The sequence below is a fragment of the Gymnodraco acuticeps genome, unplaced genomic scaffold, assembly GCF_902827175.1.
Source record: "Gymnodraco acuticeps unplaced genomic scaffold, fGymAcu1.1, whole genome shotgun sequence".
NCBI lineage: Eukaryota > Metazoa > Chordata > Actinopteri > Perciformes > Bathydraconidae > Gymnodraco > Gymnodraco acuticeps.
This window is the reverse complement of record NW_022989979.1, coordinates 25,018-42,016: the sequence shown is the minus strand read 5'-3', so window position 1 is coordinate 42,016 and position 16,999 is coordinate 25,018. Positions and strand designations below refer to the sequence as shown.

The 16,999-nt window shown below is 40.5% G+C and overlaps 1 protein-coding gene across 2 annotated transcripts; it reads left to right on the top strand.

Moving 5' to 3' along the window:
* Positions 1-3,391: 3,391 nt before the first annotated feature.
* Positions 3,392-14,182, top strand: crmp1 (collapsin response mediator protein 1). Of its 2 annotated transcripts, none has more exons than XM_034211744.1 (14): positions 3,392-3,842; positions 5,679-5,767; positions 5,935-6,119; positions 6,243-6,407; positions 6,966-7,027; positions 7,146-7,226; positions 8,151-8,219; positions 8,305-8,425; positions 8,562-8,718; positions 10,367-10,508; positions 10,635-10,805; positions 11,913-12,092; positions 12,352-12,517; positions 12,701-14,182. In XM_034211744.1, exons 1-14 carry the CDS (start codon positions 3,492-3,494, stop codon positions 12,790-12,792), a joined length of 2,031 nt encoding a protein of 676 aa, XP_034067635.1. In that variant the 5' UTR covers positions 3,392-3,491; the 3' UTR covers positions 12,793-14,182. The 2 variants fall into 2 exon arrangements, with proteins under 2 accessions (XP_034067635.1, XP_034067636.1); XM_034211745.1 differs by lacking the exon at positions 3,392-3,842 and adding an exon at positions 4,522-4,709.
* Positions 14,183-16,999: the final 2,817 nt, after the last annotated feature.

Here is a 16,999-nt window from a genome sequence, read left to right as displayed (position 1 = left end):
TTAAAAAACGTTAACTAGGTGAAAAAAGGTAAGATAAACTATTACAACTTGTTGAGAGCTAAAACTAGTCTTTGCTGCTGCCTCAAAGAGGAGCAGGGGCAGAGGAGGGAGACAGGTGAGGCTGGTTCAGGAGCACAGACACACTCACAACTATAAATGAACCAAAAACAAATAAATAAACAAGTTTCAGTTTTTTCATCTTGGATATGGTATGTTATTGGTTATGGCCATGTTTTTATGATTTTATGATTATTTAAATGTATACAGTTATGTTTCATATGGGTGTAGTAGTCTTGTGTATTTGTGTATTTCCCCCTCAAAATGCACCAGATTGATGCATTTAAGTCCAACATTTAAAAACAAATCTTACCGGGGGACCCCCCGGACCCCCCTATAAGATTTGAGGTACACCCCCACTTAAAATATGTTCACATAGGTTCCTAAATAGATTTGCACATTTTTTTAAATAGTAACCCATGTCCATATGTTTATTTTTGGGTAGATTTAGAGGGCTATCACTACGGGCAGCAACGCTGTAACAATTGACAAATAGATCCAGCAAAATGGCCCAAAAAACTGGTAGTGGCCTGGGTGTATAATTCCCGGCCTGACTTATTGTCCCAGTCCGGCCCTGCTCGTCCTTGATAGGGTGAACAAACTGCCAGTCAAACGACCAACACACCTGATTGGTTAGTATTGGCTTCTTGCTTTGTAAACTTGTGAGGGGCATTTTTTAACAATTTCGGTCGTGTCTTCGAAGGGTTTCTCACCGCTCTCTCTTTAAAAACTTTAAAAAACGAGTAGTGGGTTATTGGTGTCGAATAAGACCATAGTATTTCAACAAAACGTTTGCAGTATTGAAGTGGATCATGGGTCAAAAGCTCTAGGCCTACTCTTGAGTCTGACATTTATTCCATATGGCCACAATACAACGGTGACTACTGACAAGTAGAGGTAGGTTCCACTTTATATTAAGGCTTCACTGGAGGACTGGCAGTGGCCCTGTAAAGAAAATAGTGTAGCTTAAAGCCAAAAGCTGCAACATTATGTACACCTCTTTTAGCTTTACTAAATGAAAATGTTTATTTTTAAAGACCATATTTACATTGACAATGGGGCCTATGTCCTTACAATGCTATAGTAAATGTTTTTACATACAGTATCTTCCATTAACTCACCAACCTAGAAACGTTTCTTTATACTCATCTCTTTGTTTAATTGGAATTAATTTGTCAAGATTCAAGTAAATAAAATGATAAAGTGTAACATAGCCAAATAAGCATCTAACCAAACTAACCATTAGTTATTCAGTACAGTTTAGTTAATATGAGTATCATTCTGCTAGGGCCATATTAGATTATTATTATTTTTTTTAAACGTTAACTTCTGCTTCAGAGGCCTTATATAACAACACGTTACAGGTGTAAAAAGTGATAATGTTTTATTATATTGTTGTCATATTATATTTGTTTAACACAAATGGTAATCAACCCTTTCACGCATAGAGGCTATAGTGGATATAGTTTTCTTGTACATGCATGGGTTTTGATGGCATGGTTGCACCATCAGCCACGACATACAGTAGGACCCTATTGCATCATCCCATACACTGCCACTCAGTGGAAAGTCAGTGTAAGTGCATGATACATTTCTCTAAACCAAGATGGACGACAGAAACCAGATGGACCGAATCACCCGTCGATATCTTGCCAATTATTTTATGGAAAGCGCCCCCTGCAGGTATAACAATGTTGGTGACATCAAGTAACAACTAAGGAAACATATAATTCATAAATTGTCAAAGTATTGATTTTATGTTTGCAGGAAATTATGATGAATCACCTGTCCACTAAAGTGGACGTCATGCATCACTGGCTATATTTAAACTACAATTCATACTGTTACTGCTACTGTTGTTCTTGAAAATACTTCATTTGCAATATCTTTTTGGGCCATAAATCAGTATAGCCTACTTATGTTATTATAATGCAATTTAAAATGTGCACATCTTTATTTATAATTTTTTACAAATGTACATGTCTTCAGTTCAAACTTTAACGCATACTGTCTACCTGAGTGGATATATAAAACATTTGTTTTTCTAAATGTGAAGAAACTAGATTAAAAACAATAAAAACACTTGGTAAAAAAATCCTGACTGAGGTTTTCATAATTCATGCATATATGTACACTTAAAGTTGCATCTAATATTCTTATTAATGTTATAAATAATCATCACAATACATGCTACAAAGCTATAGGCCTGCTTTGAGAAAACTGAGTCTAAATATGAGTATTGTGCACTCCAAAAGGCATTGTGTGTAGCTGAGGTTTTATGTACTAAAAGGACATCATCCACCATAGTAGCTTTTCTCTTTCTCACTCACTCTCTTTTGCCTGGAACAAGACTCTCTGCTGGCATTAGGAAACATCCCACTAGCATATATAGGTCACTGATTACAGCCCATTGCAAATAACAGCACCAGCCCCGGGGCTTTTTACCTGTCTATCAAGATGCATTTGACCATCCCTTGCGGTGGGGTCTGAGAAGTCATGGAAAGATTCATTGTAATTGTTCTACACCTCGAGGCTTTATTCATAACGTTGACCGACTGTCCTCCTGAAAGCACACAGACACATTTAAAATCCATCTCTCCCTCCAGATGTGGGTTAAAGGATGACACATGCTGGTTTAATCCACTGATAGTGTGATCTGCTTACGCACAGCCCTTACATTGGAAGGCAGGAAAGAGGGGTGGAGAGACATACACTTCTTATATTTGTCTGCATGTTTAATTGTGGTCACTTTTCTTTTAAAATCGGTGCTAACTAAACTAGATAACACTGACACCCCACCAGTGTTTTAAAGTAGCATTGCACACTTTTGAGGTATACTTTTACTTGAGCATTTCCATTTACTTTCTACAATTCACATATTGTACTTTCTAATGCTGTACATTATTTTACAGCTTTAGTCACTTTACAGCTTTTACAGTTTCAGGTTTTAGTTGCAAAATATAACTCAACTAATACATCATGACAAGATATTGAACATTACCCGGCAGTGTATAGAACAAAAATAAACAGCTCCATCTTTGGTAGGTGCTTTCAAGTAATGAAAAAAGTGATTGCATCGAAAATAATAACAAAGTTATACTACAAATTATTCTAAAATGGGCCATTCTGCGTAATGAGTATTTTATTTTTGGTACTTTATGAATATTTTGATTACTTTTAATTGAGTACGATATTGAATGGAATACTTTTACTTTTAACAAAATATATCTACATTATGTTGCTGCTGCTACTGTTTCACAGGTTAAGATCTGAATACCGATCAGAATGCCTGTAGAGCGCTGCTTTTTCACACTTCACAGCATCAGAGTATGCTTCAGAGGCGGGGCTCTCCGTGACCCAGTTAGAGGTAAAACAAGCTAAGCTTCTGTCTCAATCGTTTCACATTTGGGGGAGACTCAGCCGTGAAAGCAACTATGTCTGACTGCAGGAGGCAGTGGAACCGGGAGGATGAGCTGCCGGTCTACCTGGCTGGGCCGATCCCCACCGGGCCGAACCAAAGGAAAACCTACGGAATGTTCAGCTCCGTGGAGGGAGCGTTTGAAAGCAAGACTATAGACTTCGATAACTACGCGGTTGGGAGGAAAGGCAGCCGCACCCCGAGAAGCGGGAGCCGGCAGAGGGTTTTGGATGCTGGTGATCCCGTCGGCAAGACGTCCAGCGAGGCCCGGGAAGGGTCACTGACCAACTCTCCCGGCAACACGGACGATCAACAAGCAGGTGTGGAGGTCAGATATTCATCAGGGAAGGAAAGCCCAAATGGGGAGGTAGGATTGAGGATTATGCCCCTTGGCTTTTTCTTTTGTCTGTCTGTCTTTTTGGTGGAAATAGTGCTCGTTGTTTTATGCATGAACATGGTTCACGTTAAATATGATTTTCATTAAATGCAGTAAGAAAACTCGCCTGTATATTACAGCTGATGGAGACAGGAATATTCAAAGAAAGAACAATGGAGTGTAGTTTTAACGACTGGATGCATAGATTTGAATGTCCTGTTTTTAAAAGGCGAAATGTGTTGTGTTGCAAAACTATCGTCTTCATATTTTTACTTGAACAACCCATGGGAATTGTGATTTTGAGATAAATGCCCGAGTTTGCATAACTGATGAAGTGTATGCTGCATTGCAGTTTGGCCATTTTAGTTTACGTCTACATGGCTCATAAAACATATACAAAAAGATGCAAATAATGTCGATAGAATGAAACTCCCCTCAGTGTGTGGTGCTGAACTGGACAGCGCAGACAGCGTCCCTCGCAATCCTGTTCTGCTCTCACGTGAGCTGTTTATGTTAGTGCGTGCAGGGGTGACAGGAGTAGTCAACTCTTTCTTTCTCAGTGCCGTTCGGGATTAGCTGACTTTCCTCACTCGCGCATGCACCGAAAGGTCACCTGTCCTGTCACTGTGCGTGCTCCACGCGTCCTGACGCAGCCGTACGCCGGCGGATTCACCACTGTCCCTTTACACACACGGAAACTAAAATCAACACACATTCGGTTAGATAAAGGGGCGGAGATCGTACAGGGCGCCTGAGTCATTGCAACCCGCTACTAAATAGACTGCCAGAGGGCAGAGCGACGGGGAAGGCATGTCTGGGTCCAGTTACCATGAGAATAACGGCATCCACCATCTGAAGGTAAGAGACCCGGCCTGGTCGGTGTGTTGGCCGGAGAAGCTCTCCACTAAATCCCTGCTCCCAATGCCGGCAGAGAAGGGATTACATTCTTAGTGAGGCGAGAAAAACCGAAGGACTTTCTCTACTCTCTCTCCAGTGTGAGACAGCCAACTCTAGACAGCGAGGTGACAGTTCTCTACTGGATGTCTGTGTGTCTAATCGAGCACGTATTATTTTACGGTTGGACATTGTTGTGTAATCTCGACGCCTGTCAGAGGGATTAACTCGGTTGACGTGACGGTCTATCCAGATCACCTTGCAGGAAACAATGACTAGCGTTAAACAACATAAAGGTTTGAGACTGGATTTGTGCAAAGATGCATTCTTTTGAGCTACAATAAAGCATGCATTCTGCAGAAAGTCTCCTCTAAACCTCTCCAAAGTAGGCCTATTATAAAACACCAAATAAATCCAAAGGCATGCAACTGACTAAGCATTCAGTTTCACGGGGAATACAGTAAACAACACAGCATTAAAATTAGTCCTTTTGTAAGCATAATCATTTTTGGAAAACTTCAGCGAGCTGTCAGCAGCTGTCAACTAAGCCATAGGATCATTGGTTACCATGGAGATGTTGTAACATCCTCCTAAAGTGGTTGCCAGACAGGCAGCCTTCATGGTGGTAGAGTGTGTGGACGCATGGAAGTCTGGGTAAAAATGTGCTAGTTTTACACTGTGCCTATAAATAAGCAGTCAAACCTCATTCTGCACAGAATAAAAGCAAAAGACGAAGGCAGATAGCCCTGATAGCTATAATGAGAAACCGCCCACTTATGTGGCTATGTATTTATTTACACCCCATCCATTATATTGCTGTAAAGTCCATGATTACACAACTGATTGTGCAATATATCAAAATGTCAGGATTGATTTAAACCATACCTTCCCATCCCTCCCTCCTTCCCTCCCTCTGTACTTCTCCCCCGGTAGAGTGAAAGGCTGTTGATCAAAGGAGGGCGGGTGGTCAATGATGACCAGTCTCTCTATGCAGATGTCTACATTGAGAATGGACTCATCAAGTGAGTATAAAGAGCTATTTAAATAAGGAGGCATACAAATAGTGATTTTTACAGAATATATAAATATCTTGATAATGATTTCACTTTCTTATTTCCCTTTTCACCTCCACAACCTACCCATTTCACCCACAATCACCCCTGTGTCTCATGTGTCTGGTCCTTGGCAGGCAGGTGGGGGAGAATCTGGTTGTACCTGGGGGTGTCAAGGTGATAGAGGCTAATGGCCGAATGGTGATACCGGGGGGGATAGATGCCAACACCTGTCTGATGAAGCCATACCTGGGAACACCGCCTGCTGATGATTTCCTCCAAGGCACCAAGGCTGCACTCGCTGGGGGCACCACCATGATCAGTGAGTGTGGATGCATAGACATTTACAGTCACAGTGAATACTGTCACAACATTATCTTTCAAGTGATGAAATACATTAGGTACGCTCTTCACATCTTAACCTATGACACTTTTTTTCTTTCAGTTGACCATGTAACCCCGGAGCCCGGGGAGAGTCTACTGCAGGCGTTTGAGTGCTGGCAGGAGGCTGCGGATAAAAAGGCATGTTGCGATTACTCCCTGCACGTAGACATCCCCCAGTGGGATGAGAATGTTAAAGATGAGTTGGAGCTGCTGGTGCAAGAGAAAGGTACATATGTTTTTAATGACCGCATGCTGTTTTATAGCTGTGGTCAATGCTGTAATTCTTGTTTCATGTTCATCCCTATTTTGGACCCATTTCACTTGAACAACAGGGAGAGATTTAGAAACAATTTGGCCTAGTGCTGAATCCTCTTATAGCGGAGGCGCAGTAGTAATCCATTGTTCTCTGCGGTGCTGTCATGGTGGTAGTGTGTAAATTCTTCTTGTAATCTGTTTTAAGTAACAAATCACTTTTCTTATGGGGCCGCCACAGAATAAGGCAGTAACTTGGCCAAGGCAGCTGCCTGTGTGGGGGATCCCCTTCTGCAATAAAGTTGAAGGTTGTAATTTACAGCTTCGATTATTTGTACTTCAGACTAGGTTGTGGATCAGTTTCTCTACTTTTGCAACTTGACATTTAACATTTAACATTTATCTCTATTCTATTTAGTGCATATCATGATACTAAATGTTTCTACGCTCACATTTTTCTTTTTTATCCTTCTTGCTAATTTGTACTTTATTACCTTCTTGTCATGAATACATTCATTGTTTCCACTGTCAGGTATCAACTCCTTCCAAGTGTACATGGCCTATAAGGATACATATCAGATGACAGACTCTGAGGTATGTTCATAATCACAGATTACAATTATCACTAATATTGCATTAATGAGAAATATCTGTGGCTTGTTTTTCTCCATTGAGTATTAATGGCTTGCTTGTTCTTTGGACTCTCCCACAGCTGTATGAGGTGTTCTCCTTCCTGAAGCAGCTGGGTGCCGTGGTTTTAGTTCATGCTGAAAATGGAGACCTTATTGCTCAAGTAAGTGCCTCATTACCTCCTCTAGTTTTGTCTCTTATCTGGCAACCCATATCTCTGGTAACACCGTTATAACCTGTGAGTCTTTAGCTCCCATTACTAGTAACAATATAAAGTGACTGAACTTAATCATGACCAATCTTCTGACTTAATATTCTCTTCCACCTACACTGCAGTTGAGAGGTATTCTTCTTACATAACTCTATACACAGACACACACATAGAGAAAGAGAGAGAGAGGATTATTGCTGGTGCAGCAGCTGAGTGTTTTTTAAAGGGCACCACCGCTTTTGACCGTCATTATACTAATGATGATGATGTAATGGTTATTAAGATTGAAGATAATTGAAAGCTAAGGTGCTGATAATACTGACAGCAGTGATTAAAGTGGTGGTCAGGATCATGTAGATGATGGTCTGAATTAAAGGGACTCCTAAAGTTGAAACTATAATGTATTTAAAGATTAAAGAGGGTAATGACTGATGATAGGAGTTCCGATGATAAATGATAACATACTCATTAACCTAATTGTAATGAAAACAGGGAGATGGGTGATGAAAAACCTTTAAGAAGCACCAACCTTCTTGTGAGCAAGCAATGAAGCCAACACATATTGAAAAAGACAAGCAGTAAGGGGGTGGACTCGGTAGAGGTTTGGTTTTCTTTCCAATTTTGCTGTTTTCCAGACAGCGCTGTCAGACACATAACAGGTGCAAGCTCCCAATAGTGACATTGGCATCCTTGGATTACAATGCACCCTTTGATAGCATGACAGACCATGATATTTTCATTTTAAAAGCCATTGGAGACCAGCAAAGGCGTTGTTGTGGGTAAAACATGATTTGACAAGTACTATATGTCATGCTGAGAGTTATTGCAGTGAGGAGGAAGATACTCATAATTAAATCTTATTCAATTGTGTTTTAGGAACAGAAGAAAATCCTCGGAATGGGAATCACCGGACCCGAAGGCCATCCGCTGAGTCGTCCTGAAGAGGTGATATCCCTCTCCTATTCCCTTCATCCGTCCATCCATCCATCCATTTATAGGTTTGAATGTTTCTTTACTTCTTTACATGCAGCTGGAGGCTGAGGCGGTGTTCCGTGCCATCACTCTTGGTAACCGTGTGAACTGTCCTATCTACATCACCAAGGTGATGAGCAAGAGTGCAGCTGACACTATTGCCCAGGCCCGTAGGAAAGGTCAGCCTCTCTTTCTTTCCATTTCAGTCAATGTGTCTGAATTGATTTTAAGGACTCTTTCCAGTGTTTATACATCCTGATTGAACATCTGCTTTTCACATCCTGACCGACACACTGTCTCTTTCTTCCCATCCAGGTTATGTCGTTTTTGGGGAGCCAATTACAGCCAGCCTGGTCACTGATGGCTCTCACTATTGGAGCAAGAACTGGGCCAAAGCGGCTGCTTATGTGACATCTCCACCTTTAAGTCCTGACCCCACAACCCCAGACCACCTCAACACACTGCTGGCTTGGTATGTCTTAAACCTTTTCAGACAACTTTAAATGCAATAACCCAGGGGTTGACTCTGTGTAATGGTAATGCTCTGTTAAGCCTGTTGAAATACTGTATGTCCCCTGCGTATATTTCATGTTTCAAAACCATGACTAATAAACACTTTTATTTCAATGCAGAGCAAGGGCAATAGTTTAAATTCATGTCAACCTCTAAAAGTGAAATAACAATTATTAAATAAGTTGCCAAAGGGTCCACGTCTTGCTGTTTGCCTCAGATATTAGTGTAATGTTCCTGCCAAGGACAAATGCTAGTGTAATGCTTAATGTCAAGCCAGCTTCAGTGAGAAACAAAAACAGATGGAGAGGAGGGAGAAGGTCAAGGTGTATGTGTGAGGAGAGGAGGAGCAGTATGATAACGGTAGAAGAGACTTATAAGGGATAATTGACTTAATAATTGTTTGCAAGCCACTTTAACTGTAGTGCAGTTTTTATTATTACATGTATACATTAATGTATTGAGTATAATAATATATGTATACTTCTATCACTACATAAAGCCATTTTCCCATTGTAATTGATGTGTATTATAGAGTGGGAGGCGTGTGGTGCAGTGGATTGAGCGTTGGTGATTAGATCAGGGGGTCACAGGTTCAAACCCCACTGCGGTCAGCATGTCGTTGTGTCCCTGGGCAAGACACTTCACCCCAAAATGCTCCTGTGGGGATTGCCCACAGTATTGAGTATGTAAGTCGCTTTGGATAAAAGCGTCTAACAAGTGACATGACTTGTAATAGAGTGATAAATTGCCCCAGACCAAACCCACCCCGGTTCTCTCACATATGCACAGAACATCCTGCTGTACACTTTTGACTGTCCTTGATTCCATAAATAGCAGAGCAACTAGAATCCTTCATCATCTGTTGCCTTGGCTACCAACTGCCTTCCTCCTTATCCTCTTAACTTTTCCTCCTTCCTTTCCTCTGTTTCTCCACCCTTCCTCTGCAACCCCAGCTTCTCTAGGCGGGTCTGTGCTGTCACACCAGTGCTGCTATACTGTACTTTGAGTTTTCATAAGAACAACTCTTTTCCATATTTCAGTATGGCTCATTATTTCCATAACAAGCACTCTCATGGTCATAATGATCCCTCAGATCAGGATGATGAAGTAATCACTGTAATTAACAAATGACTAGAAGGCCCTGGATGAGAAATTACCCAAATCATACCTTATAAACAGTCAAATTCAGCGTCTTGTATATGAAGGAGGAAAGGTAATACATGTCTTTTTTTAATTATAACAGTGTATATTCATGATGTGATCTAGTTAAGGCTCTATGGACTGGTTCAGCTTGCTGGTTATTCTTTCACTGCATGACTTTCACTTTAACTCACCAACTCAATGAGCATAAAAATAGCATTCATGTTCATTATGATTACTTGAATGTAAATATTGCTTTTAACAGATTGTTACAGCCAAATCCATGTTAACTGACCACCTTATCCCGATGATTGAGCTGCCTTTAAAAGTTCAAGACAAAGTTCTGCAGTAAAAACTATACAATTTGACAGGTTACATTTTTTTTTAAGTGGTCAAGGTTCTGTTGAGCTGACTGTGTATTGAGTTGACATGTGATCATTTCATATTATTTCTCTGCTTTAATTCAGTGGGGACCTGCAGGTGGTGGGCAGTGCTCACTGTGCGTACAGCACTTCCCAGAAGGCAATTGGTAAAGATGACTTCACTCTGATCCCAGAGGGGACAAACGGAGTGGAGGAGAGAATGGGTTTCGTCTGGGACAAGGCTGTGGTGAGCGATGAGGAAGTGTGTGTGTGTGTGTGTGTGTGTGTGTGTGTGTGTGTGTGTGTGTGTGTGTGTGTGTGTGCATGCGTGCGTGCGTGCAACTCTAAACATTTACTTCTCTCTCTCTATAAGGCCATGGGAAAAATGGATGAAAACCAGTTTGTGGCAGTCACATCTACCAACGCTGCAAAAATCTTCAACCTGTACCCTCGCAAAGGGCGGATAGCGGTGGGCTCTGACGCAGATATTGTCATCTGGGACCCAAACAGCACCAAAACAATCACTGCAAAACTCCAGCAGTCGGTGAGAGCAATAACAATAACAGGATAAGGACATTAGTTAAAAGAGAAAGGATACATTGTTGAATTGAATGCAAGGGATAACAGAATATTGCAACGGATGCTTTGTGATCTTAATACAAAATCCCACTCTAAATACTGCATCAGTTGAGGGAGCAGAAGGACTTGAAGGACAAAGGCAGGAGAAAGGCTGCAGGAGAGAGGGGTTCACACTGTATGAGAGATGGCAGAGTGTGAAATAGGATGAAAACCAAGGCACGGATCACAGGAGGTGAAGTTGGAATATAAAATGCAGTCAAGTCTGACATTACTGTGCAGTATGATGTCATATCAGAATAATACAATACATGCATTGGATACAAAACCCCTTATCAAAAAGCATATATAGCATGTTTAAGGAAAGCTTAAATTCTAATTGGGTTAAAAAGTGTCGGTTTCCCTAAAAAACACAAAAAACATTTGATCATTTTAACAATGGTTTGAAATGTCTTCAATAGGCAGTAGAACCAGGGAAAGCTCTTACCAGTGAGGCTGAGTGAAGGTGTAAGGTATCTGCATGCACAGATGGCTGGAAAGCTAAATAAATACATTGTTGTTGTGTATTTGCAATTTATGTGAACCGAGCCTTTGCTTTTTTTATTTACGACAAAACGATGCAACTTAACTTCGAAACATGGTCTTTGAGATGGACATTTGCCTTGAGCAATGGGACAACATACAGTGACGATGTCAGACAGTGTTTGATATATTCAGTCTGCTCTGCCACTGTCAAAAGCCCTAATCCAGACTCGTGCCGGCTTTAGGTTATAATCCCCCTTCCCCCCTCACCCATTTTGAGCTAGCATCTCTCCACCCATCCCCCTGTAGTCGCTCCTCCTACTGTACTGTATATTCCCAAGCCTTTCACTTATTCATCCTCAATCTTCTCCACTGCTGCATTTCATGGCATATAGTAAGCCTCCTGTAATAATGATTGCAAAAATAGCCTGTGGGGCCGAGACAGCACAGAGTATCAATGTACTGAGGAGGAAATGAAAAGCTCTCCCTTGTTCATCTGTTCTTTTCCAATTTTATCGTGATGCTTACAGTATGTTTATTCCTCTCCACACAGGCTTCAGAATACAACATCTTTGAGGGTATGGAGTGCCGTGGGGGTCCAGCGCTGGTGTTGAGTCACGGACGAGTTGTTTATGAGGAAGGCAAGGTGCAGGCCCAGCAAGGCACCGGTCGATTTATTCCCCGCAAGCACTTCCCAGACTACGTTTACCAGCGCATTAAAGTCAGGAACCAGGTGCGGTACATACTGTACATCATATTAAAGCAATTCTTCAAATGGTTAAAAGGTTTTCCAGTAAAAGATTAAATGGGTGGTCAACATCCAGTCATTATAGTTGCACCATCGTTTTTTTCTTCAATATGACTTTAAACAATACATATCAAATAAATACAAATAAAATACTAATTGGCAATGTGATTGTACAGGCTTTTAAAAAAATGTTTAGAGTGACTAACATGTCAGCTAACACGTGTTTGTCTGTGTGTTTTTCAAGGCCAAGAATCAGCAGGGCGTTATTCGTGGGTTGTACGATGGCCCCGTATATGATGTGGTTCCTACCCAAACATATATTACTCCTTCTCCTTCAGCCAGAACTTCACCCACTTCTCACCAACCACCACCAATACGCAATCTCCACCAGTCCAACTTCAGCCTATCAGGTAACAAACATTTTATATTTTATACTATTTATTTTAATCCAATCCAGTACCTGTAGGCCTACCTATGATGTTTTTAATGTTTTAAATGGAGCAATATGTGAGCCTTCATTTTTAAGTTCCAAAATGAATAGATTTATTTACTGAAGTAAACAAATCTAACATCATTTTGTCTTTGTTTTCCAGGGTCTCAGATTGATGACATCGTCCCTCGTAGGTCTGGCCAACGCATTGTAGCACCCCCTGGTGGTCGCTCCAATATCACCAGCCTTGGTTAAAGTGGTTGTTCTCAGGTCTCACCTCTTGAGTGTGTGTGTGTGTGTGTGTGTGTGTGTGTATGTGTGTGTGTGTGTGTGTGTGTGTGTGTGTGTGTGTGTGTGTGTGTGTGTGTGTGTGTGTGTGTGTATGACTGAGAGTGTGAGCACACTGACATGAATGAATACCGTTGTACTTGTTGGTACAATGGTGACACACTCGTATTAGACCATTATGATTTGTAACAGTTTGCCTTGAGTCAATGGTCGCAGAGAAGAAGCACATGATACTTCAATTAACCTTAGAATGTGATTTACAATCAACCAAGTCATTCAAAAACTCATGGGCTCACAATCTGGCACTCACTCGCACGCACGCACTCACGCACGCACGCACGCACGCACGCACGCACGCACGCACGCACACACGCACACACACACACACACACACACACACACACACACACACACACACACACACACACACACACACACACACACACACACACACATCAGGTGTCGGACCCCATCCAAGCACCCAAATTTGAACCCAGTGTAATGTCAAACTGTTGTTAACTCTTTCTCCCTGTGAGCATGACTTCCTCCTCATTCTTCCTCACATCCTACATCTAACTGTGTGGGTCTGCTCACACATGGTGCTCCCTTCCACCCATCTGGTGGACAGCTTCAGAAATAACAGCATCTCCTGCACTCCTGCACCTGTTTTTCAACATCTTGGCAGTACTTGTTTTAGTGTGTCTCAAGAGGATCTATTATACCGATTGCATGAACACGTCCTTACTGTAGATGTTGCACTACTTGTGGTTTATTGTTGCAATGGAGGAACACTAACAATGTAATCAAGAGAGCACAGGCATATTCTTATAATGGTAAATGTATGCTTTGAATACGTAATGACACCCACTGTGGATAGAGCCAGCTGTTACTAGGTTCATAAATGTCAACATTACTGTTAACTTTGATGAAAGCAATGCAACTTCCTCTTCACCATCAAATACTATATGCAAATGTGTCAATACTGTCTTGTGAAGTGTGACAGCAGTTGAAACCAGCTTTGCACTGCAAAATGAATTTCTAGCCGGCTGTTCCTACATAATAGGTTTCACTGTAAAGACTTTATGATGTGTGTGATAGCGTTCTCCCAATCACTCATGCCAGAAATTGCGATGACATGCTCAATTCACTGCTGTAAAAAGGGCTTCAGCTCCCATCCCTGCTATATAATACTTCACTTTGAATCGTTTTAAGCTGCTTTTATTTTAATTTGATTGATTCTGGATGTTTTCTAGGTACATTAAGTGTTTCTATGCCGCTTATTCTTTTTTTTTGCTTGTGTATGTTGTCTCCAATGGAACCACTGCAGGATCAATAAAGACCTGACTGTTGTCAAAAACATGTCTGAGTTTACTGCCAACTTAACAAGATTTATATGTGTGTCACAGGTCTGTCTCTGTTTGCTGTAGCTGTCACAAGTGTGCACTTATAAATAATGTCTGTTTGACTTTGCAAGGGTTTCAGTTAGTTTAAAGGGTAATCAGGTGATTTAAGGGTTGCACATTAATTGCGTTAGTCCTCAGGAATTGATTTGTATATATAGTACAACAGAATACTCTATATCAAATCAAATCTACAGGGAGTTTGTGTGGATGGTGTTCTGCATCATCAGGTTGCAGTTCAATTTCAAGCTCCCTGATGGTTTCAGTTCATATACAGGTGAGTTGATTTAGACAAATGAGCATAACCGCATTAAAGCAAAAAGACCCTAACACATAAAAAGGAGCAAACATGGAAATGGAAAAATATTTACCTTAACCTAAAAACTAATGAGCACACAAATGTCTAAAGTCATAAATGTATTACTTACTACATATGGATGAAATAAAAAAAATGTCATGGATTAGGATTGAATGACATTATGTCTGTAATGACATTATAAATGCTTGTTGCAATACATGTATTTCTCTCTTGAGAGAGGGAACGGGAAGATGAATGAATTGTTAAATAGAACCCATAAAGGGAAATTAAACGGATGTTCTGGAGTGATTTTCAGACACTGTATCAGTTTATGGAGTAGGCACATAAAAGGAGGCAGGCAGCGCAAAGGGTTTCATGAGTGCTGTATTTACTTTATAAAAGCTGTGGCAATGAATTTAGGTCTGTTGATAACTCAGAAATTCATTCTAAAAATAAAATTTAAAAAAACCGTCAATGGTTTTTTGTGGGATCTGTTGTTAGGGAATGAATGGACAGAACAAGGAAGTAGAGGCACCATTTGTAATTTCTTCCTTTTTCCTCCAGCATCAATATTAAGGTCAATATGTGTAATGGCGTAAGGCTGAACTTTTTTATTTTTATTTTTTTTGTATATATTTATTTGACAGGGACAGTGATTGACATTTCTGTAAATGCGCCAGAGTTAGCCAACACGCTATTTTTCGTCTGTAGTCCCTGGACAGATGTTGAAAGTCATCCTAAAAACAAAAATTCACTGCAAATAACAGGTAAATACAATCAGTAAAACAACATTCAACAGAGATGCTTATATTATGATAAAAGCATATATAAAAACATAAAAACAAAACTAAAATACATATTCACAAAGCAGACAGATAGCAACAGGTCAAGGCACATGTACAAACAGAGCGTTGTAAAGTGCAGATTGTGTCAGTGCTGACAGAGCTGATTTTCCACTAACCATGTTTTTAAGTTACATTTAAATAAACTGCAGGTGTTTTGTTCTCTAATCTTTACTGGGATTGAGTTCCACTGTTGTGCAGCTTTAAAAGAAAAATAAAATTGGCTGAATGAACTCTTCCTTAATGGAACAACGCAGTCTCCTCTTGTTGCAGCTCTTGTTGACCTAGTTACAGGTGTGCGTATGGTGATAAAATGTCTGAGCGGAGGTGAGGTAAGGCCGTGTATTATTTTGTACATGAGGCAAGCATTTGCATATCTCATTACATTTTCCCAGCTCAACAAGTTATATTTTGTGAGTATTGGGCAATGATGAGAATAAACTGATTTCTTATCTACTATTTTAAGTGTTTGTTTGTATAATGATTCCAGGGGTTTAAGAGTGGTTGTACAGGCATGTGACCAGGTTGTTAAGCAGTAGGTGATATGAGATAGAACCATAGAGTGCATGTACATCAGAGCCGCCTCTGTTGACATGCAGTTCCTGGTAAATCTCAAATTGAACAGACTGAATTTGACCCTGTTGCAAACCTTTTTCACCTGAGCCTTAAAATTGAGTCTTGAATCAATTAAGACCCCCAGATATTTGTACTGTGATACCACCTGTAGCCTCTCCCCAGACACAAACACATCTGGCTCAACGCAGGAGGACTTGGTTTTGGTGAAGAACATACATACAGTTTTACTGACATTTAGTTGCAGACAGCATGGCTCCAACCAAGCTGTTACATGAACCATCTTGTTCGTCAGTTCATTAGCCACTTGTGTCAGGTTGCCTCCGTGAACATAAATTACAGTATCATCAGCATACATTTGGATGTTTGTGTCAGGACATATCGATGGTAAGTCGTTTATATACAATGAAAATAACAATGGACCCAGAATTGACCCTTGTGGGACACCTGTGGACAGCTGGAGGTTAGATGATTGATTATTCTGTACTCTGACATACTGAGAACGGTTGAACACATATGATTCTATCCATTTAAGTGTTAGTGTGAAGAAGTTAACGATCACTACAGAGCTTGAGATAAAAAAAGTAATTTGAATCATCTTTGATTTAACAGTTGTAGTGCTTTTTGAAGTTAGTTAGTCTGACACTGTGTCTTTCAAACTAATTGCCAAACTTCAATGATGTTTTCTATAAAATTGAGATGACATGACAATGCAGTTTTACTGTATTTTATTATGGTGGTGACAGCTCAGGAGACTATGTATTAAGTATATGTTGTGGAAATAATTATCATAAGACGCCAATTAGTAACATACAGGACAAACCTCGATGTCTGTTTACCTTCTTTAAGGACACAGGCGGCTTAGCCAATAATGTTATTGTTCCCATTCTGTGACCGGTCAATACTGGGATACAGATGGTCTGTGTTGTGGGTACACTGGGACACTTCCTTCTCTGTATTTGTGGACTCCAAGGTAAAATCTTCGAGGTCATAAGTGTCCGAGGCAAGTAGCTCTGTGTTCCCACACTGTTTAGGCTATCTCCTCAAAATATGTTGTTTAC

Excerpts from the sequence above, each read along its gene's own strand:
- crmp1 (XM_034211744.1), top strand. The coding sequence starts at position 3,492 with ATGTCTGACTGCAGGAGGCAGTGGAACCGGGAGGATGAGCTGCCGGTC. Across the intron at positions 8,426-8,561 it reads TGCCCAGGCCCGTAGGAAAG|GTTATGTCGTTTTTGGGGAG; the intron begins GTCAGCCTCTCT and ends CTTCCCATCCAG. Across the intron at positions 12,518-12,700 it reads GTCCAACTTCAGCCTATCAG|GGTCTCAGATTGATGACATC; the intron begins GTAACAAACATT and ends TTTGTTTTCCAG.